We start from the raw sequence: 24,383 nt of genomic DNA, 5'->3' as shown, positions 1-24,383 counted from the left end.
GGGAAAATTTTTTTGATATGATTCCTTGGGTGGAACAAGGGGACACTTTCTTTTGTTTTGAAGGGAAACAGATGGGGAACATGTGAATAAAATTTATGGTTAAAGGCTTTTAGAAATTTATACAGTGCGTGTCAATCTTCAAACGCGATTTTCTCAGCTTCACATTTTTTGCCAACTTGACCAGCCTTACGGATCTTTCATTATGTTTTTGTAAGGTTATTTTGATAAATTTTATACGTTGAATTCGTAAGAAATAGGACTGTGGAGCTATGCTATTTTTGTGGCTAAGATGAACATATGAAATTTTGTGAACAATAATGTGAGCTAATTGCATTTCAAGATTACACAATGTCAATACAATTGAAATCTTATATGATGATATATCTCAGTGACAATATAAATAGCATAGCTCCACATGGCAGGTCTTTGGCTACAGCTGCATCTTAAACAGAACCTAAAAATACTGAGGGAAAGTGTCTTATGACCGTAAGAAATACCTAATTAGATTTCCTTATGCTCTCACAATTGATAACTAATTGAAGTACATGAAAACTAATTATATTTTTGAAAACAGGAGGAAGAAATACATATACACACCCAATTTCATTACAATATCTCCAATAATAAAACTTTTCGTTTCGAGACCAGTGTCTCCCCTTAAATGAAATGTTGGTTCCGAAAACTGTTCAGGCAGTAATATCTCACATACATCTTTGGCAGTTGGCTATTCATGGCTCAGGTCACAGATAGTTTATGCATTTTCCCGCTGTTTACACAAAACAGGTTGCCACACTAGGAGTGTCCTTTCCTCAGGCCCGCTTATTTTTACTTATATTCACGTCACAGGGCAGTACCGACAATGTTACTCATAGCATCACACCCTCAATTATACTCTTGTCACTCACATATGAACTACTTGACAAGAACAGTGATAATTTATGGCGTCCAACAAATTTACACAAGACACACAGGATGATCTTTAATAAAACTGCTACATCAATAAATCTTTGTCAATACCTTCTAAACAATCTGTTGCGGGGCACTGTGTTTGAAAGAACAAGACAGTGCGTGAACATTTCCAACATATGTCGGCCGTCTAATACCTCTTGGGAAAATGCAGTCCAAAGCGAGAAAGAAAATGTTTCAAGATGGGCTTCAACTACGTCACCACCACAAAGTCTCAGCATTGCTGAAATGGATGCAACTTCTTGAAAGCGAAGCAGTGCTGAAGCATGAAGCAGTCTAGTGAGTGGCACACCCGATGGCTTCTGTAGCAGCAGAAAGCACACCAATACACATAAGCTTAGATACTGTGCTAAGCTTTCTGATGTTTGAATTATAACAGGGGTGGAAGCAGGCCCCAACGTTCTGGAGCAGCTTTGGAGCAGCAAATATGCTGGTTTTGGAGCAGCCTTGGAGTAGGAAATAACTATTTTGGAGCAGCATCGGAGCATCCAATTTGTAATTATGTAGCAAAGAAAGTGACTTTTGGAGCGGTCACCATTCTAAGAACATCTAAATTAGTAAACTTATGCTTTAAAGAAATAAAAGTGCTAAGAGAGCAAAAATTATGCGCCCAGGTGAAATTTCTACAGAAGATTCTATGTGATCCTTTCCAAGTAACTTTAAAAAAATCTAAGAAATTGATAACTGTAGCCAACTATACCGGTAGTACATGTTTTAGTAAAAATACAGACAAAAGTATGACACAATCGCAATAAAAATCTATGTACTGAGTATAACAAACATGAAATACATAGTAAAAACCAAACAAGACAAAAGTTCAGGGGAAGACTGCATGTTAAAGCGATAAGCAGCTTCAGCTGTTAGATGTGAAAACCAGTAGTTGCACTACCAGTGCAACTCAAGTCTTCACGACAGCCTAAATTAATACTACCAACAAGATAAAACATGACTTCTTCACTGACTAAAGAAGCAAATTGATTTCTTTGATGCAGTCTAGCATCACTTAAGAGTTCACGTCACCAAGCAAATGTTACCCTCCCAACCTTGTTTATGGCTTTTGCTGCTACTCCCTTTGTGATCAATTGTTGTCACTGCTGAGCACGGCATTAAGCAAAGAGAGACTGCTCTGCTGGACTGCTTTTTCTGATCCACTGCTTATTCCACTAGGAGCTCCCAGTTGGCTCCTTTTTAAGTTTGTATTTCTGGGGCACCTGGTGTTCATTGCCTAAGTGCTATCAGAACACCCTGTGAGAATGACAGAAAGTTGACCTAGTTGGTAAGGACTCGTTATGCTTTGGATATTGTGAGACCTCGCAATGCATTCCAGCCACTCTTTTGTAAGGGGCACCTTAGTGGACACGTCATAACACGTGATGTAGGGCTTGGCTTGTCAGAGGCAATGTCATCTCGAAGTCTTTATTGCCATGAGGTGCATAAACCAGCTGCGCACTTACGCCCAGTGTTGCCCGAGCAGTAATTGTGACCGCCTAAATTTAGCAAATAATTGCACTAAAATGCACTCTTGGTACAGCTTGGCACAGCTGACGCAGCACTTCCACCCTTTTTATAAAGTGAGCTACCATTAGAAAAGCAATAAGCTTGTCGGGTCGCTTGAATGAGTAGACTCCTGTAGATTCGACCTCTATTATAAATTGGATGCTTCACTTAATCTGAACTAGTTGGAAGGTCCCGGCAAAAGGATACATAGATCACTATGGAATGAAAAATTGTTTAGTATTAATACTGAAGTACCACGTGTACACCCATGTGCTGTGGTGTGTGTTGGTCAATATGTAATGTAATTGAAGAGAGAGAGAGCGTGACTGTCACTAGCAAAGATTGCTGGTTATCACTAATCAGCAGTTACCACCACATTAGCAACACGCATACCATAAAATCCCGAGCAAGCACCCCCCCTATGGTGGAAGACAATCAGACAAGATTTGGGGGTTGAAAAAAAAATGGCGGGAGGGGAGAGGGGGGAATGCTTGCTCAGTCATTGGAACATATTTCAAATCTCCCGAAAAGGGGAAGAGGGTGCCTGTCCAGGTAGGGGCACTTGCTTGGGATTTTATGGTAGTGTGAAACCAGAAAATCCCATCAAAGCTTTGCTGAATTTGCCCACTATGCTTAGCGCATCCTCTAAACACTAGTCAAAAGAACAGCCATCGAGCTCATTTCGACAAATGCACATTAGGATCTTGTCACATGCGCACTCATTTCGACAGAGAAGCTAACGCCAGAGGCGTAGCGAAGACACTGACCAGTTGTCGTCCGAGGACTCTGTCTCTTGGTACTTGACGGGAGCCACCTTGCGGGGGCTTTGGCTGGTGTTCCTTCTGCGGCTTCCCTTTGGGAACTTGAGAATACCACTCTCGGATTCAGTGTCCTCGCTACTCAGTTCCTCACTGTCAGGGAGCTTGTCACTGGTGGCCACAGTGGCTGGAGAAGACACATCATCATGGTCGTACACGGGCACATCTTGGAGCCGCTCGAGTTCAACTATTGGAATTCCTCTGCTCCGCACACCGAGAAGCACAGACAGGCTGAAACACAAACATAGCTGTATTATTCCAAAGCTTTCTGGAGAGGTTCCCGGACTAGCTAGTATGTAGCCATTAGAATGAAAAAAGAAAGAAAAGCAAATAGAAAAAAGGAAGACAGAATCGATGGCTCCCTTCTGGGACTCTGTTTAACATTGGCGTGTGGTAGCAGACAATGTACTGCACACAATGTTTGTGTAATGTGAAGGTTGCAGTTCCCCACTGGCAACAGGTTCTTTTTTTTGTCCATTTCTGTTGATGTTATAATTCCTATGTATTAACTAAAAACTTTGAATAATGCACCCCCATACCTCTCCTTAACATTACCTGCTGCATCATATACAGTAAACCTCGGTGATACGATCACGGCTCGTACGAATTTCGGGGTGATATGAATTTTTTTGTGGTCCGGGCCTAGGCCCATTAGCCTGCATTGTATTGAATACAGTTGCTGCGAACCGATTAGCACCCACAACATTTGATATACGAATGTACGCTAGCGTACAGGTACAAACGGTGGCACCGCGCTGCTCGCGGAAAACCGCGGCAGTCACGCTGGGCATGCGCGCTGCGCGACCATCACGGTGCGTCGTTGCCTCCAAGATAGTGTGCGCGAATCTTGCTAAAGGCCTTCGCGTTTAGATTACAGATGACGTTGACGTCACACTTTTTTTTCCGATGCGTTGACCCGTGCTTTTGTGCTCGAAGCAGCAGCGTCTTTGTACTGTGTTAACACGTGCCGCCACGTCGATGCAAGCCATGTCCCCGAAATCAGACGTTCTATGAAACCAGACAAAACTTGGGCTGCGGGTCCATCATGAAGTCCCATGAAAGGTGGACGAAGACCTCAAGAGACGAAGCGGACGGTCTTGTCCGAAGGAGCTTGGCCTCTATCTATCGTGTGCCAAAGCACTTCTTAAATCACTTTTCGGGCAGTACTCTCGTGTCACGCAGAAAAGCGTAGCAAGATTAGGAAGGGACTACTAGCGGTCACTGGGCACCAATACACCTGGTTCATTTATTACAAACGCAACTCATGCACCGTATGTTTACGAGTACAAGTATGATCGCTGACGTCTAAAAACTTTACTGGCAATCATTCAGAGCTGTTCATGACGTCACTGCAGCCCTGAAAAACACTGAATCAAAACGTAAGCCAACTTTCTTTTGTCGCATATTAATTTTCCATGTTTTCTGGTGATACGAATTTCGGATGATACGAATATTTTGGTAACCCCGCGAGATTCGTTAATCACCGAGGTTTTACTGTAGTTGTGTGCAACAGAAAAAAAGTGTCCCTTCAATCGATTCCCCCTCTTTCATTACAGAACTTTGCCCAGAGTTACACTTCTATAAAGCACTTTTTGCTTTGTACAGGGCTGAACAGCGGAACTGCTCTACCATAGTACTTTTAATGTCTTATTCTTCTGAAAAAAAGATTGAAAACGAAACACTGCATCACCACTATTATTTAAACGTTCAGTTCACTTTTTACAAACATCTTAACATCTAGAGCAAAATGTGAAATGAAAGCATGAGTGGCCGAAGTCAGTGCTAGCTGCTCAAGCTACAAATTGCTGTACACGTGAAGTGTTTGCAACGATCTTAAGCAAATAAAAGAAATGCCAGTCAAGAGCATGCAGTATAGAGACTGCACATTGTAGCTCTAAAGAAATGCTGAAATTCAATAACAGTCTCTGTACTAAAGTGCTGTGCCTAGTGCATTGGGACTGATACAAAAAAAAAAAGGCACTGCTGTTATCATTAAACTGGTTTTGCTGTTTTTTAGTAGTTGAAGCTGCAGCATAAGCGAATGGAGGAGACCACATGGTTCCCGACGGGACAGCAGACTGGCAGACAAGCCGACTTATCATCCTTACTTGGCGCATTGGACAGATGAGACTGCAGACTGGATTGAAGGTCGAGGAGCTCTGTCTTCCCATAAAGACTTGCGAGAATAGTACTGGCTAGTGCCACTGAAGAAAGAGACAACAGTTGCAGCAACTAAGTACACAGAGTACTTGAAAATGAAAGAGAACTTTAGGAGGATTCACACAGAAATTCTCCAGTTGTGGTTTTCAAAGATGAGGTATCAATCAAATTAAATATAGATGGAAGCTTTCCATCTGTACTACATGTACAGGGATGCCCGGGAGGTTGATGTTTGTTTCAGGTTTGTTGTAGCTTCAATATCGCGTGCATGTTCAGTTAAAAGAAACCTCATTACAGATAAGAGCATTTAGGATTGTGCTATACTGGTGCGAGATGAAATTTAGGGCAGATGCCCAAAAGATTTTTAACAGTTTGGCATATGAAAGGGATGGGGCTGGCTTTGTGCACTGATTGCTGATGTGTCAGACTGCCACTTTTATATTAAACTCTGTGCACTCATGTGCAAAAACCGTGACATTATTATGAGGCACGCCATAGTGCTCGATTCCAAGTTAAATGTTGACCACCTCGGATTAATTAACATGTACATAAGCATAACTACATAGGCTTCTGCATTTCACCCAATGCAAAATGTTGGCAGCCATTGGCTGGAAATAAAACTCAATGTCCTGCTTAGCAGACCAACACCATAGCCACTAAGACACCACAGTGGGTGCTATGTCGCTTTTCTGAAGAACTTGTTGATGGACAAGTTTTCACAGCGTTTAGATACTACTACCTGAAGGTTTTTCTATGCAGTCAGAAAACTTTCAGCCAATGCTGCAATGTACGTGCTATATAAAGAAAACATACAAGTATTTGCTGATGATGGCCATGTTGGTGCAGACAGGGTTAGCCAGAAAGACTTGGCTCTACTTTGGCCATCTCCTTCTGTGCCATAAATGGCTGTCACCATGATTCAATCAGTTCAGCTTCTAAAAGAAATGCAAGTAGAATGTGCAACACTTCCTTATGCACGATCCAGGAAAACAAACTGTTCCGAATATGTGTGAAGCATCCTTCCCAAGCTGCCCAGAAGCCCCTTCCTTTTAGAGCAAGAGTGCCTATGCAATGAAGTACTATACTGTGCAAGATCTTGAAAAAGCAGTGAGCGTGGACAACCTTCAACACCCACATAGAAATGTAGGTGTTCTTGTTTTTACCACGTGTACAAGGGTGGCTTTAATGTAGCTAAGTCACTTTACAACACGTGGCTGATGTGGCTGTTTCCAAAGTGAACAAAAGTGAAAACAAATTACTTTCATGAGGTGTAGGTAGGCAATTCGTTCAAGCACTCTCTTTTGACAGCCTTGAAAGTAATTCAATGGCAAGAGCACCAGTTCTTTAACAACCAGGAACACTAACACGCGAGGATGTCTGCAGAAACACTGTCTTAACACCTTTCTTTTTAAATTTCTTTAAATAAAGCCAGTGAATGGCAAAAAGAACTGATTTCCAGGTGCACCATCAAATAGTTCACAAATTCCTGTTTGAACCTTAAGGTACAGGATAATTCCATGTGGTTCCACTATTCAGTTTACAAAGGACAACATTGATAGCGGCAATCTCGACAAGAGGCAGTCCAAACAACCTGACCTTGCAACACCAAGCAATGTGAGCGATGGCACAGCCATAAGAATCTCCGTTCTCTGATCCGTCCGTATAGACATGGAAGCAGTTGAGATCATTGCGAAGAAGTGCTCAAGCTCACAGGGGGTTAACACTAAAACCCACTAGACTCGGCGACTGAGTGCAGCTGAAGCCTTCCACTCTTAACCCAGCAAAGTACAAAGGACGATTTGAACAACCACTGTCGTTGGCTTTATTGCCCGTGACACAGCATACGCAATGCTATCAGCTGAAAGCACCACCTTGGACAGGCTGGAACTGTCAAGGACGGGTAATCAAAGGGGCCCACTGATAGCCTGCTAGGATCTCCTTCCTAATAGGAGACGACATGCTGAGTAAACGCAGAGAAGTGCTATTTCCACCAGTGTAGTGAATATTTATTCACCAGTGAACAAGGCACTTTGGGAAAAAGTGCAAGTGGTACTTTAATAATTTACACATGTTAAATGATAATTTAACAAATCATTTCAAGCTTCCGCAGGTGCGTCCTTCAATGAAAGAATACTTGTATGCATACTTTCATTTTCTGATAACAAAACATCAGCTCTTACCACACAAGTACTGTGCAATCCATCATGAAAGTGGTTACATGCGAGGAATCTATTGAAAATAGTGCCTTCAGTGGAATTTAAAATTTTTTTTAATTTTTACTGCATCTCATAACAGTTGGCTCTCCTGACCATGCAGAAGATTGATCCATCCCTAAGCATGATTGTTTAGTGAATAGTGAATGTTTGTACAGGGTGTCCCAGCCTATTTTAAACAAAGCTCAAAAGCATTCTGAAGCACTCGAGGAGAAAAATGCATGTCGTTGGCTATTGTACGAAACAAGTCAAACTATTTTTTGTATTCTTCGTATTGTACACTCTGTCAAGATTGGTTAATTAACTTTCTCGGGCAGAACTTGCAGTAAAAATGTCTCAAGTGTGTTGCAAGTGGTAATGTGTTGCTGAACAGCAGGAAGGATAGGAACTCCACAACCAGACACCGTAAGAAACACTACATGTCTCTCCTTGCCAAGAGTGTTTCCAAGATGAACACAAACAACGTGCTGACTGGGAAAAGCGTGCATATAATGTATAACGTTGCCCAGGATGCCCAAAACTGCCGTTGTATAGCTGTAAGCCACAGAAATGTGCTTGAACACAGCAAGGGTTCGAATTGCCTACCATCTTCTCTGTGATGTCCAAAACAAGTACATAATGAGATCCACAACGCGTCTTCAGTGCCCAACGAGGACATTTCTTTTACTGCTAGACAAGCCAAGTCAAACTGGTGTGGACCAGTTTCTCTGTGGCGTAGCTCACCACACGAAATGTTAAGAAACGAAGTGATACAGGGCTAAACCGGCTGCGCCTTTCCTAGGTTTCATAACAGGCCCCATTCACGCTGCCTCACACTACAGTTCTGACGTATCCCTGTGTGCTTCACTTATTGTTAGAACAAGGAGGTTGTTTGCACTGCTTGGGCAGCTTTGTGAGCTTCAGATTGCTAATTACCGACCAAGGCTCACAGCAATGCCATCGTAACCCGCTTACTGCTGATTTCTGCTTCTGGAATGTGAAGGGGGGCTACAGAATTAAAAAAAGATCTGGTAGAGGGCTCACGGCCTTTGTTGAACTATGAGACGAGCAGAGGTCCAGAAAATCTGAAGTTGAAAATGTTTTTCCTGGCAACCAGGGCTTTGCAAGGTCCCTGTAGGTAAGACTTCCCAGCCCAGTGTTCCAATAAATGCCAACACTGTTGTCATAGCAGTGAAAGCCAAACATATTCATGTACAGCTTTCTTAACACCTTAGTACAAACCCAAGTAAGCCTACGAATCCTGGTAAGCAGATACTTCTCACTCATTTTTGTGCAAGGCGATTGACATATCAGTGACATATTGAACCTTTCCCAACAACATACATTCTGCTCTTCTGTGTGATGCACAAAGGTTTCACAAGTTCAAATGTGGTACAGGGACTGTCTTTCAAGTTCGTTAACTTGGTAGCCACTATCTTGTTTTGCAACATATTTGCACACTTAACTGTACAGCAAGTCTGTCCTCAGTAAGGGGCAAAAATAGGCACAGGAATGTCATGCAAGTGTAAAGGTAGCAGAGACAAGTCATCAGACCAGCATGCTTCCACACCTTCAAAACAGCATCTTGGCACATGAAGAAAAATGAGGGATTCTTCAATGGTGAAATAACTTGTAATGCTTAACCCATATATGCCCAAGCTCAGAAAAAATGACAAAACTTTTTTTTTTCACAAAAAGTGTACTACTCTCAAAAGAAAGCACAAGTTCTTTATTTACTGCAGGTAAATGCAACACCCTTTTTCAAGCCGTCCTATACATATAGGACACTGGGCAGTAGGGGTGCTATGTGCGGGTGTGGTAAGCCTTGAAACATTTCACGTGCACCCCAACATTGCACTTCTTCCTCTCCATGACGTCTTTCATACAAAGCATACATTTGCCCGGAGAAAGCTGTCGGCATTTCACGTGCACTTTTCTCTCCACCGTGTCTTTCACACAAAGCACGTGTTTGCCCGGAGAAAGCAGTCGGCACGTGGCAGCATGGAAATCAAGCAATGTCTAGGCTTGCACACATTGAGAATGAGGCCTGCTTGATGTGCTGTAGGTGGCGCTAGTCATCAGCTAAAGAAATAGCGATGTTAGAGTGCATCAAAGAAGTGTCCTTTATGTAGGACACTGGGCATATATGGGTTAAGCATAATGCTGAATTTAGACAGCCCATCAACTATCAGCCACGCTTTCAAGCGGTGAAGCACTGCACAAGTCACTGCAGCACAAAATGCAGATTTTTGGCCACCAAGTTGGTGGTGCCCATGCATCTCTGGTGAAATGACTTGCACACAGAAAATTTTTATGGCTGTTCTGTTCACACTGTCTACATCCATGGCGTAATGGATACTGCTTAGACTTGCGTGCTAGAGTGGGCAAAAAAAAAAAGCAAACCACTGAAAGTTCATCTAGAGAAATTTATTAACTACAAAAACAATATTTTAGTAAAGCAGAAACCATAAAAGTATGCAAAATTTAAAGAGGTTATGAGCCATCCGTCGGGCTTGGTGAGAAAACATTCTGTGGATAGCAGACACTGCTATGAACATCTAAGGCAAACCTTGCAGTCATGCGCGGCAAGGAGAGCTTTACAAGCGGGACGCGAAGTTGCCATTTTTTCAGGTGCCCTCTTTTCATACAGAGGCCCTTCCTCACTCGCTTTGGGGCTGCCGGAGCCCGCTGCTTGATGTAAGACAGTGGGTAGCATGCTATTGGCCAATAACCAGCATAAATCAAGAGCAGCGTTCGGATCAGATGCGCTTCTTGCCACGGGATGCTGCCATGTGCTGGCGCTGCGCTCCATAGCCTGCTAACGTTACACAGTGAGCCGCACTTGCACGTAAGATTCGCAACAGGAGAGAGCGATCGCATTTTATCACGCGCGCTCAAGGTCATGACACAAATTGACTTCAGTTTTTTTCCCCGTGCCATCCCTCCCTGTGCAGCTTCCAGAGTGCTCATCATGACGAAAGAAGACAGGAAGTGCTTAAATCTTGTGATAACCCCTTTTAACTCCACTTGTTCTTGACAGATTCGAAAAATTTTTGCAGCAATCGATTAGTGAGGCAATAAACTTCGGTACTGAAGCCATTTGATGATTACTTGGAAAAGTGGTTCATGACCCCTTAAAGGAGAAAAAGTCCAGCTAAACCCATATAGTGGTAGGTGTTAAAGCTGACAAGATGAGCATTCAAGAAATCAAGCAATGTGGAAACTCACCATATTGCTAAAGACACCTCTGGTATTCACAATATGTAGCAGTCATTCTAAGATTTCCATTGTTTTGAGTTTTCAGAGTCTACAAAGAAAGCTTTACTAAATACACCTCACAAACTCGGCTAATTTTTGTACGAACTGTACTGCATAACTGCAGTTCTGAAGAAATAAACTGACATCTATGCTGTAAAGTGAGTGCTGGTGTTGTGTCAGACAATGAGCTACCCCTTAAACACCAGTGTAGACAATGTGCCTGGTAAGCCCACAATATTCACACTACTCAAATTACACAAAGATGTCAATCCACCTTATAAGACGTCCCTCAAAGTGCAGCAGAAGCAGCTACTTGCTGACTGCTTCATATGAAATAGATCCCCACAATACGTGGGATCTGCCGGAATTTCATCGATAAATCATTGATCTGCCAGCTTACGTGCCAAGATCTCGAAGAGCTTGTTTGCACAAGCAAAACTAGCAAGGGTGTTATGTGAGATCTCTAGGTGTGCATCCATGGCCTAACATGCGAAGCATTAAATTGCTGACCTAAGTTGCTGTCCTAAGCAGGGTTTCAAACCAACAATTGGACACATTTTTTTTCTTTTTTTTTTTTTCATTTCGCTTGTGAAAGCGATGCTTCAAAGGCTGGATAGGAGATTGCAGCGGGTTGAGAATGTGGGGAAAGTAGGCTAATAACATTAATGGCATTGACATCAACTGAAAATGCCCCAACTGTAGCCGTATGATATCAGCTGACTAAAATGCGTGGTTGATTTCTATGTACTTAAAAAGGTCAATTTGATGTGAACAAAGTATGCCTTAATTATAAGGCTATGCAGTTCTCATGATGTGAGGCACCTTTGAACAGTTACACAGAGCTTGACTTGCATATATTCTGACTCAACATTCAACATTAAGAATGCCTGGTGTGGAGCTTTAAAATGATATGTTGCCAGCGAAAATGCTAGCACCCTTCTCAATCAGAGACACCTCCGGAAAATCCGTTCCCCAGTATGGCACGAGCACCACGAGCACATCCTAGGCCTACAGCTGATTTGGTTAGGAATATCAAATTTATGCTATAACATAGAAAGAAGCTCTGGTTATATTGATGGCCTCAGAAGAGGGAAAGAAGAAAAGCAGGGAGGTTAACCAGAAAGAAGTGTAGTTTGCTACCCTGCATGGGAAAAGGGGAGCAAGGATGTGAAGAGAAGAGAAAGAGAAATGAAGATGAAGATCAATAACACAAGCAAATCAGATGCGGCACACATCACTCTCTCGTGGGTCCGTCAAGCGCAGACACAGATTAGCACACCAGCAGTCTTTAGTGCATGTAGCATCTGTTCAGCCATCAATCTTTTCATGACAGATTAAAGAAGAATGCAGTGCTGTTACAGCTAGGCTTTCATGAAACAATTACTACACTGTACCCACATGCGTACTGCCATGCAAACGTGAAGAGACATGTGCAAATTGACTCAAAGAACTGCTTGGAATTTTCATGGGATACGTATGCCGAAGATTATGACCTAATGGTAGTAGCATTGGGCTTTTGCACCAGGAGGCCAGTGTTCGATTCCACAGCAATTATTTTTGTGTGTGTGTGTGCATGGGCTATTGGCAATACAGCAGCAGTAGCCAAAATGAGAGAGGACTTGCTGTGAGAGCGTTGCTTTAAAAATTACTTCAGCCTGTTCCCTATTCTCTATGCAGACAGTGCAAGGTATGTTGTTGCAACATGGCTGCTTCTAAGACTGGAAATAGCCGCTGATATAGAACTTCAGCATCTTTAAACAACCACATGCCGACTCATGCCAACTCACACTTTCAGAAGCAGCGAAAAAAATAAGCAACCACAGCAATTACTTGGTAAAAGAAGACTATACTCCCTAAGGGCTCAAAGAAAAAAATCAAACTGACTAATGTCATTTCTAACTAAGGAATAAATAAATGAAGATATTATGACAGCAGAGGAAACGAGCACTCCATATAGCACTTAAAAATTATGAAAATCGTGGTCATGTGCACCTCAAAAAACATAACTGTGAGGGTTGCAGCCCTGCTCAGTGCAGGCCTAACAATGCTTCACCTGATCAGACGTTGACTGATGGTTCAAATTACTATCAAGAATATAAAAACAATATGAAGAATTGTGCTTATCAAACATGCTGGAATGTATGTGAAACAAGGCCTTTGTGAATTAAAATGCGTACGGTATTCACTTGAACGTAGCACACACCTTTTTTCCAGTTACTTAAGTCCAAAAATTGCCTGGATACTAAAACTGAAACCGCATTTGTGGCATTGGCAACAGCCAACTGTCAAGAGGCAGAAGAAGCATCGTCGCCACCACAAGTAGGTGACAGAGCACATTTTTTTCTAGGTTCATTCTGTACTTGACTACAACCAGTGTATGTCATACCTGCTCTCAGGAAGTACCAATGGCAACATAGCCCTTTCCTTACAAAAGCTCATGTCAAAGGAAAGTTATTTTGCACGCTGAAGATAGCTGCGTCATGCCTTACTTCGCGTGCCCAAAATATGTGTCCGTGAGAGGTGCAACAAAGGACAAAGAAAAAGATATCTTCAGCGGCATGTCTACCAGGAAATGTTTCTACGAGCCAAAAATGGGAAAAATATCCGAAGCTCAAAGACAAGTTAAAGAGGCCCTGAACCACCCCTCATGCTCAGTGAAAGAGCACATGCAGACGAAAGCAGACGTTGCTGTGGACAGCTCAGCCAAATCTTGTAGTAGCTGTACGTGGCAAGGAGAGTTCACAAGAGAAGCGCGAAGTCATCACTTTCTCAAGCGGTCTCTCGTTGTACAGAGGCCCGTCCGTACTCACACTATTCGGAGGGCTGTCACACAGCAAATCATTCATTACACAACAGATTCCCGGCATAAACCAAGAGCGACATTTGGATAAGATGCACATCTTGCCACGGGGTGCCACCACATGCCAAGCACCGTGCTCTATATTCTGCTAAAATTACACAGTTGTAACCCCAGCGTGCTCGAGGTCAAACCACGCGTGTAACTTACCTTCTTTCCCCCCCCCCCCCCCCCCCCCCCCCCCGTGAGAGAAAGAAGAGAGAAAGAGATTAAAGCGCGCAACAAATCTCTAACTCTGCTCGTTTTTGACAGATTCGAAATTTTTTTGCAGCGATCAATTTGTGAAGCAATAAAGTCTGATACTGAGGTCAATCTATTATTATTTGGAAACTGGTTCAGGACCCCTTTATGTAACCCTGTGTAGACCAAGCTTATCAAAGTACTAAAAGCCACTAAATGGGCATACGATGAAGGCATACACGGCAGTGATATTAAAGCCAGAAAAAGTGGATACAGAAGGGAAGGAACTGCCTGGAGAATAAATTTCCCATTCAATGAAAGTGAATCGCGCTTGTCCTTTATAATGTTTCTTTTTCTCATTGTCAACATAGTGGCATGCCATAGTTTGCTTTTAAAAATCTGGCAATATTAAATTGAGGCACATTTTTATTTTGAACTTGCGAAAACTGGGTGCATGTTGGATTCTAGGGCGCGATAGATTTGAATCAAGTGTTTATTGAAATCTGCAGGCTACCACACAATAACATTGGAAAAAGGGTGAAACTAAAATAATCAAACAGGTAAATGGACTTTCATGTCTTATAACCACACTGTAATGACAGAGCCTTTTGCTTCCCACCAATTATCCCAAATGCCGAGTACACAAGATGCAACTTCTTGCAACTGGTTGAACAAGCAAAATAACTTATCCTTTGAAAGTGCACTTAATCAGATCAAAAGACATATCATTGTAACGTTGTGCAATCATGCCATCCATGGGTGCTGTCATCTGATGACACTAGAGAACTTGCCAAGCTGGCAAATGCAGTTTTGGTTTTAGTTTCATATTAGAATTATCTAGTGGAAACTAATTTCAGGATCGGAATAGCGAAACTATGGTCAAAGAATGTATGAGGCACTGGCTGGGACCTCTGGTCGAGAGTGAATTAACTAGGCCAATTTAACAGAAGTGTGCAGTGAAAAAACAGCAATTAACACAAAACTTGAAGAGGCAAGGAAAGCTTAGCTCTAATGCAAATAAGTGTAAATATTGTTGGAAACTAGTTTTAACTCACTTTTCCTTGGAGCATTCCACTTGCTGTCTCCCACTGCTCTTAGGCCCAGTCCACAATCTCATGTGTGGGTATTTCCGAGAGCCTTCGTCGTCAAAATGGACACGTTTGCTTGGTGTGTCAGAACCGGTCCGCCTAGAAGATAATTGCAAAACAGTAAGTGTCTCTGAAGAAACAAGAATCGCCAAAAACAGAAACTAAATTATTTCAGGATGAAAAGTCTTAAACCTTAACCAAGGAGGTTAAAAAAAATTGCTGGAGTGGTGATTATTGCGCAATAGTGAAGCCGTGACCACCAAAAGATGGCGGCTGTGCCCGCCATCTTACTAGGGGCATAATAAACCATTGGCGTTTGGCGAAGGAAAGCGAGCGTTTTCCACGCACGCCAGAGAAGTTTAATATGGCAACTTTTACGGGTCAAATACTGCTGCAAGTGTGTCTTTGTGTTACTAGTTTTCGTAAGTAAGCCTCAAAGTCATGGCAAATTTTATTGGACATCAATCGTCAATACTCCTCTCGACGGGTTACTTTTGTCGGCAACAACGATCTTTTATTTTGTAATTAACGTAGCATTTACACTAACAGATCAAAGCCATTTGATCTCTAGGCAGGCACCACCGGAAAAGAGCATGTTTCCGAGCTCTTTGGTGGGCAAAAGCTGGCTTCACTTTCGCTGGCAAGGCGTTTCGAGAGCTTCCACTCCAGAAATTTTTTTAAACCTCCTTGACCTTAACTGAGGACAAATATGCCAAGCTAGATTAGTACATTTCAGATGGTCAGAGATAAAGCACTTGGCATATAAGAGCAATATAGCAAATGGCAACAACTGTCACGGTGCTTTCATCGGAATGCTTTGATCAGATTATTTGTTTCACTTGTCAGGAGCTTATTCTAGATGGAGGAAGGATGCCTGCCTTCACAGCACGAGGGCACAGAGTATGGTCCAACTTTTATTGACAAGGAAAAGCATGTGCGACGAGAGGCGGGAAAAAAGCACCCGAGTCTTTTGAAAGCCTTGAAAGCAACGGGAACTTGAAGCATGGACGGGCAGTCACTACAGGCTCTTGACCAGGTAGCGCAGCAAACGGTCATAAATGGTGTTTTGGCAACAAGTGGACATTCTTGGATGGGTTCACTATAATGTAATGATCGGGAATTGTAGGCCAGCCAAGCAGGTTCCCTTTAACCCTTTGACAAGCTATGTACACAATTGTGTACACCACTTGTTTTTGTTGGTTCTATCGACTAGTGGCTAAGAAAGAGCCAGAGACATTGAGCTTTGGATGAATTAAACCTCCTACATAATAAATTTGTCCTCATTTAACTTCATTTTGCAGTGTACTGTCGCATACGGCTACTTTGCTGACGGCACTACCACGTTCGACGAGTCGTTCGACATGCCACTTCCCGCGAGCCACGTATAAAGTATAATTTTTCTTTGCTCAAAATTGACATAAGCAAAAACGAATTCGCACTATATATCTAACTTGAGATTTGGTTCTATTTATGCAAAAACAAGGCATGAATGACTTCAGAATAAATAGGTATTTAATTACAATTTAATTGGGAATTATTATAACCCATAAATTACCATATGACATGATTTTTGTTGCAACAGAATATTGAGTGCCTTGAAATAACACTGTATCGATTTGACGCATTTACAGACAGTTTTTCACAGCTGGCGTCTGAAAGGGTTAGAGCTCATAACTGCGACATGGCCATAGAAGGTGGTGCACTGGCTGGCTCATTCGCGTTGCAAATGTGACAAGATGGGTCCAGCAAAGTGTCAAGGTAATGAGCTACCACCATAGGTCGGCAAATTCACTCATGAGTCGACTCACTCAGACTCACTGAGACTCAGACTGAACCGCGAGTCTGAGTGAGTCCGGGGGAGCAATATTTTGGTTAGTTTGAGTCCAAGTGAGTCCGGTTGTGAAAATTTTCTGTGAGTCTGAGCCCGAGCGAGTCCGGTTGAGGAAAATTTCGGTTAGTCTGAGTCCGAGTGAGCCCTAAGCGCAAATTATATTGCTTGAGGGAGTCTGAGTGAGCTCCACACTTTTTTGCCGACCTATGGTTCTATCTAAACGACTTCAGCATTAATATCATCCTTATGTCGGCTCACGTTTATACTCCCGTCGACTCACACATACTTCAAAGCACTAGTGTTCATGCGCCCTCAATATTTATTGATCAGAGGCGTGAGTTACGGAAGGGGGGGGGGCAATGACACCCCCCCCCCCCCCCCCCCGCAACCTCTTTCACATGTAGGTTTTGATAAAAATATCTCGTGTGAGTCATCTCTTAAAAAAAATGTCCTTACTGGATTGCAACCACTGATAAATATATTTAAAGGTACACAATCAAAAGGCGCCAAGTAGAGCACCATTTATGCGAGATATTGGCGTTGACACCATGGTTCAAAAAGCTAATTATGCGCTAACGGACTCATGAGTCGACACACTCAGACTCAGAGCAGTGGGTCTGAGTCTGAGCGAGTCCGAATGACTAATATTTTGGTCAGTTTGAGTCGGAGTGAGTCCGGCTGAGAAATATTTCAGTGAGTCCGAGTCCGAGTGAGTGCGATTGAGGAAGATATTGCCGAGTCTGAGTCCGTGTGAGCTTTATAGGCAGAATATATTTCATCAGTGAGTCTGAGTGAGCCCCACATTTTTTGCCGACCTATGGCTACCACAGAGCTGAGAATCAGCACAAACAGAGTTATGGCACGGTTCCACTGTTCTCCGTCCTCTTTGTTGGTCCCACTATGTGAGAGGCAAGCCACTGCTGTATCGGTCTTTGTTTGTTTTTGCCAAGTATCTGTGACGGCATCCTACACCACAAACGTAATATGGACAACTGACTCCCAGCATGAATGCAAACTGTGTTGAACAGTGCGGAGATCATTACATCATAAGCCTGACTACGCCTGACTTTGCAGGGCAAAGGCCTAGAGCACTGCACGGGCCCGGGCCGGCCCGAAAGCCCGGGCCCGGCCCGCGGGCCAGGCCATCCGAAGCGTTTTCCGGCGGGCCCGGGCTGGGCTCGGGCTTGAAAGTGCGGGCCCGGGCCGGGCCCGGGCTTGAAGCCGCGAGCCTGGGCCGGGCCGGACTCGGACCCGCTCATTAAAAGGCGTAAGTCGGGCCTTCGAACACACGCGAATGTTATGCATTCCATGGTCTAAGGTATACTGTGCCAAGCTGAAGTGACACGTATATATATGTATATATTAACAGCACTAACAATGGGCCAGATCACGGTTTTTCCCATGGGAATCATAAAGATTTCGGTCTTTTATTCGAGGTTGACACATACGGTACATTTCATTTATATTCCTTGGTATTACGTGCCAAAACCACGATATGATTACGAGGCATGCCGTAGTGGCACCGGATCAATTTCGACCACCTCGAGTTCTCTAACGTGCACCTAAAGATAAGTATATACACGGGTGTTCTTGCATTTCGCCCCCACCCAATTGCGGCCGCCGTGGCCGCGGGAATCACACCCGCGTCCTAGGACTTAACAGCGAAACAGCTCAACCGCTGAGCTACCACCGTGGGCAAAGCAACATTTCGATGCATGTACACACCGGATTTTCCGTCCGATCGCCCGCTACAAAGCGCACGGCACCATTAATAATCATCATCAACAACTAATATCCTCTAGCGGGCCCGGGTCGGGCCTGGTCATGAACAAGCGCGCCCTGGACTAGTTTAGTAATGAACGCCCGGGCCCGGGCTTGGAACGACGGGCCCGGGCCGGGCTCGGTACGGTCATGTACGCCCGGGTCCAGGCCGGGCCCGCGCTTGGAACCACGGGCCCGGGCTGGGCTCGGGCTTCATAAAGCGGGCCCGGGCCGGGCCCGGGCCATAAAATCCGGCCCGTGCAGTGCTCTGCAAAGGCCCTCTCCTAAGCTTCGCCAATCAACCCGGTCCTGTGCTTGCTGTGGCCAAGTTATTCCCTCAAGCTTCTTAATCTCATATGCCCAACTAACTTTCTGTCTCCTCGTGCGCTTGCCTTCTTTTGGAATCCAGTCTACTAACCTTAGTGACCAGTGGTTATCTTTCCTTCACGCTGCATGCCCTGCCCATTTGTTCTTCATTTTGACTGAGGTGCCCTCCACACCCGTTTGTTCCCTGACCCACTCTGCTCTCTTCTTGTCCCTTAAGGTCATATCTACCATTTTTCTTTCGATGACTCACTGCGTCATCCTCAATTTAAGTTTTAGATGACTACATCAGTCATAAAAAGACAACTGAGACCCAGCTTTTTGTACAGCTTCAGCACTGTGCCCACCGACTGCACTTATCGCCACCCCAGACAATACGGCAGGGAACAAGTTTTCAATGAAATTGCTCATTTGTGAAGCATCACAGACCCTAATGTAGAAAGCTTCAACATAAAAATGGAAAACAACTGTCGTATGGGTATAACGCGCTGCTGCATAGACATTGACCGATATCACCCTGGCCAGCCACTCAAAACAACAGCATAGACAAAGGGCGCACTAGGGTGACTTCACAGTATCACAATGTTGCTTGCTTTTTTCTTCAAGTTCATACAATTCTTGTCATTTCTGTCACACAGTTGTAAACAAAATGGCTGTAGGCAGTAATGAGGTTTCTCTAGATTACAAAATTAAATATCGCCTCTGGCATAGTGAAAATGTGCACACCCGCACACACCTTGATGGAGCTGGTGATAGCGGTCTTTTGGAGCTTTTCCTTGCTTGCCGTGGTCTGTTGACATTCTTCGGATCCTGCCCATCTGTAACGGCGATGGGTAGCTTCTCCACAACAACTATCGGCCTCCTGCAAAAGGCACCCACAAGAACACCCTGCATGTAGCGTCCGCCAGGAGTAAAGGAGCCATCGCAGCGCTCGTAACACAAGTAGCTACCACTCAGTGAAAAGCTACGACACAGCACCATGGCAACATCAGCGCACGCTTACCCTTAGCTCCCCATGTTTCCAGAGCTCCTCACTGTTTAAACTGTGTCCATGTATTGTGATGCGGAGAGTGCGGCTTTGGAAGGATAGCAGAGTGAAGGTGGATTGCTAGACAACCTGCCGCGATAAGTTAGCAGGATTGACACGAAACTATGTACTAAGTTTGGTTTGGCCAGTCACGCATTCCGTTCAGCTTTTGGCCGGCCCTTTACTCCCATTTCCTTTGTTTCTCTGTAATAGAGTGCATGCTGCCTGGACTGGGTATCACTGATTCTGTTTTCACCTCGATCTCACAGCACTGCACTGACCACAGTGCACATCTACATTTGCGACAATTTGGATCATAACTGGTCCTCACTGGTTATTTGTGAAGCGCCCATTCTTTCAAAATGCTGTGCCCAGAACTACCTTAGTGAGGTGAGCAGGAATGGTGCGGTGAGCAGGACTTTTAGCTGTGCTTTCTTGTATCATTGTTATATTTAGCATCATGTTTACTTTAGGCTTTTCGTGCACAATTCAGGTCGCATACAATTTCACTTAAGAAAATCTTGGCTAGGCGACCCACAGTGTTTGAAGAACTTTGCAAAATTAAATCAGCCCAGCTACTTCTACTTTCCAGTGAAGTTTTATTCTTCTGAAATATTCTTTTAGCTGCATGCTTGCAGACATTGTGCTGCACGCTCATTTTATATTCATACTACAATTCACTTGTGTATGTTGTGTCCATAGAACATATAGCGCCTTGCTGTACGTCAGAGTGGATGACATCATTTTAATTTCAAGATGGTCACTTGCAATCTCTGAGCATGTGTTACGTTATCTAAGTTCTTTTTTTATATATTTACAATGTGATACTTCTGAACAATGTGTTACTTACGGAGAAGAAAACTTCAAATTTCATATTTTCAGCTTTCAAACAACTATAATTATTGTTCGGGTTTAACGTCCCAAAACCACGATATGATTATGAGAGACGCCGCAGTGCAAAGCTCCAGAAATTTTGACCACCTGGGGTTCTTTAAAGGGACATTAAAGGCAAATATTAAGTCGATGTTGATTGTTGAAATAGCATTCCAGAAACGTCGTAATGCTTGTTTCGTGCCAAGGAAATACTTATTTTGAAAAAAAAATAACGTTTTAGTGGGCCGCACGGCGTTAGTGCACTTCAAATCACCCGCCTGAACGGGCCTTCTGACGTAGCAGTTGCCATGCCCAACGGTGCCCGCCTTTACTGCCCTACCGCTGACACTACGGTTTTTTGCCTTGCCAAGAAGCTGCCATGGGCCACTCCGAAACTGTATAGTTCACTGTAATGGAGCTTAGCTTGACCAGCAGCAGGAGTAGAGTATCAACAGTGCGAAAATAGCGAGAGCCAAGCACACGCAGCAGTACACGATGCCGAAACTACCACTGAGAAGCAACTGCATGAGCGAAGCGCAGCTCGGTGAAAACGGAGCTTTTGAACCACTCGCGCTGTTCCCCGTGGTAATGCCAAGAGGTTCTTTTTTCCGTGAATCAGACAAAAATGAACAAGCAGCATTTTATTACATCTTGTGATGCATGGAAGGTCCTTTTTTTATTGCAACTAGTTTGATTACAAGTGGTTAATTGTACTCTACTCTAGACATCGTTGGGACCATTTCCGAAAAGTCCCACTCGTGACGCACATCGTGTCCTACATTCACCTTAATTTCTCAATTAGTGAGCACTGCTGCTCATAATATTGACGTTTTAGATGTTCACACACATTGACCTTTCACTCTGACATAAATTGTTATTTGCCTTTAGTGTCCCTTTAACGTGCACCTAAATTAAGTACACGGGCCTCGAGCATTTTCCCCTCCATCGATAATGTGGCCACCGTGGTTGGGATTCGATGGCGCAACCTGCGGGTCAGCAGTCGAGCACCATAACCACTAGACCACCGTGGCAGGCCAGGTTTCAAACAACTGGTTAGGTCATTGTTCCTGAATATTCACATGCAACCTGATTTGAAGACTACACTATTTGAACGCCCACAAAAATTTATGTTGTTTTGCTTGTACTTAGCATGAATTATAAGAAACATGGGAAAGAGGCAGCATGAAGATGGGCATGTCGAAGGGCCACAAAGTGAGTTGTGCGCTCTTTCGACACCGCTGCCTAAGACAGTAAAGCAGCCTGCCGTGGTGTATGTAGTTAAGCACTGTGATGACTCGCTTAATGGGGTTACCACCTTCCTGACCTGACAAAAGAATGCTACCAGAGCCACATACATTTTGCACGTGAACACTTTACAGTGCCTGTTTTTGCCCCTATCGCACTTGGCATGAGGCTTTGAGTGCCTGTTTTAGGTGCCTATAAGAAACACAATGTTTTGTTATTACAAAAGGGCAGCACACTTTTACCAAGCAATACTTTCGCTTGTGTAAATTAGTACAGCATAAAGAAGGTTAAACAGCATGAAGAGACAAAAAAAGTGTAAATGCAAACAGTACCTGTGTTGGCCGTGAGTGTACGGCGCACCTACTCTCTTAGTCCTTGCACCCTAGTGCAAGTTTCTGCAGGTAGCAAAATACTGCGGTCTAAAGCGCGCCTATGTGCTCTTCAGTTTAAACTGTGGTAAACACAGGCAATGAGGTGTTGGTGCAGTTGTCTACCTGGTACAGAAAGACAATGGAGAAAACACACATAGGCAGCACAGAGCCACCGTATTCCGTCCACCTTATTTCTGTATTTCTCGTTCATTTTCTGTGCAAGGTAGAACATACAACTGTGCGAACCAAGGAACGCTGCAAGCACCAACGTTTTGGCACAGGGGCTTGCCTTCATCAGGGCAGAAGGTGATGGAAGTAGGCAAGTATACCCTGCTCTCCAACATTTGCTCCAGCGACATGTCTTAGTTTGACGTAAGATTTATCATCTTTAAGCCTACACCTTCCCCTGAACTTCAGTTTTGTTTCGATTGCCACAGACCGTTAGGTGTATGTACCAGAAGTTGCCGAGATAAAGTGCAAAGGCACTTTAACTTTATGTGCCCACCATCAGTGAATGCCGAACCTTTCGAAAGCGCAAGCAAATTCAACAGTGACTCAGGTTGTTTTGTTCGTGCACGAACATAGCGCATGAACGCTGACCAGCGCACTGTGTAAAACACTTTTTCTTGCGTACACTACGTATGACGGAACGTTTAGCTTCAGCGTACATACAGAATCAAATTAACACGGTACCTTTTGGCAAGCGGGATCCGCTGAATCCCATGTTCGAACGCCCGCTGTAAATCAGCGTTGATTCGCTGCAGAAGAACATAGGGCGCTTTGTCCATGCTGCAAAACAAACGCCAGTGCAACAGATACTTCAAGTGACAGATATGGCAGCAAAGGCTAAAGTGACACAGTGACAAGTTAACGTGTCACTAAACGGAGACTCCAGGGTGAATGCACCGCCCAAGTAGAGCAACAACTGGTGCCCTGCCGGCAAGACAGTTGGCTCTCACAAAAGTCACAAACGCCCCTAAACGTTTACCGTACAACTGGACCTGAGGAGTGCGGAACCGCACAACAAACAATACAACTTCAGCTCAGTGAAAGCAATAACTACTCGACTAAGGCCTAGAGCGGAAGCGTAACCGTTTCAAAGCCACCACAAAATTCCTTTCGGCCTATGCTAGAAAAATAAGAACAAAGAGAAACAAAAAGCCGACGCATTTGCAGTTTGCACTGGACTCGAATACAAGAGCCTGCTTTATTTACGTTGAACAGGTTCTTGAACTCAAATGCAGCGACCGAGTTTATTAGGCCTAGACCGATAGCTTACGTAAAGTGAGGTGCTGACATGTCCGGATTACAGCTGTTCGGGTAGTAGTGTCATTGGCGTGGCTACCGTGGGCCTAAGTAAGCACAGTGAACTGTAGGCTAAGCGTCTGCTTCGCCGGTTGCACAGGAAGGTGGCTGCACCTGGCTGCACCGGCTGCACGGCACCTTTCGATTCACCCTGCACTATCTGAACTGGTTCATGGTGGTGACGTCAGAGTGCCGTCGTCGTGCAGGGAACGTTTCAGAAAGTGCAGCAGCAACGAGATGCCGAAACGAATACGAGAGTGCAGATGTCGTGCAAGCCCTCTGCTACGGTCGGCTGTCTCGCGAATTGTGCAGGTTGTGATTCGTAAAAGTGGCCGCCGCTTACGCTGCCTGGCATTTCAAACTACCGGAAAACATTCACTGAAGTATTCCTTGGGCACCGTTAAAATAGCCACGAATGCAGTCGTCTGCGTCGTCTGCTGCGGTTATGTGCTGCACGGACTCTGCACTACCTCACGAGTAAGTGCAGGGAATTCGTGAACTGGTCTTGCACGACGGCTGCACTTTTTTGAAACGAATACCGCGGTGCCGACGCCGCCATGTTGAACTCGTGAAACGAATGCCGGAGTGCAGCACCACCGTGAACCGGTTCACGAAGTGCAGGTGAAACGA

The 24,383-nt window shown here is 44.2% G+C and overlaps 1 protein-coding gene across 1 annotated transcript in view; it reads right to left on the bottom strand.

Moving 5' to 3' along the window:
* LOC119387663 (DNA (cytosine-5)-methyltransferase 1) overlaps positions 1–23,874 on the bottom strand; it is a 120,100-nt gene extending 96,226 nt beyond the window's left edge. The window contains exons 1-6 of the mRNA XM_049414218.1: positions 23,728–23,874; positions 23,142–23,237; positions 19,669–19,794; positions 14,984–15,115; positions 5,390–5,485; positions 3,231–3,512 (exon numbers count right to left, since the gene is read on the bottom strand). Of these exons, the coding sequence (XP_049270175.1) occupies positions 3,231–3,512; positions 5,390–5,485; positions 14,984–15,115; positions 19,669–19,794; positions 23,142–23,237; positions 23,728–23,747 (752 nt within the window). The 5' untranslated portion in view covers positions 23,748–23,874. The remainder of the gene's footprint in view (positions 1–3,230; positions 3,513–5,389; positions 5,486–14,983; positions 15,116–19,668; positions 19,795–23,141; positions 23,238–23,727) is intronic.
* Between the last annotated feature and the right edge of the window lie 509 nt (positions 23,875–24,383).

This window comes from Rhipicephalus sanguineus, chromosome 3 (genome assembly GCF_013339695.2).
Source record: "Rhipicephalus sanguineus isolate Rsan-2018 chromosome 3, BIME_Rsan_1.4, whole genome shotgun sequence".
Lineage (NCBI taxonomy): Eukaryota > Metazoa > Arthropoda > Arachnida > Ixodida > Ixodidae > Rhipicephalus > Rhipicephalus sanguineus.
The sequence above is the reverse complement of the archived record's forward strand: the minus strand, read 5'-3'. Positions and strand labels throughout refer to the sequence as shown.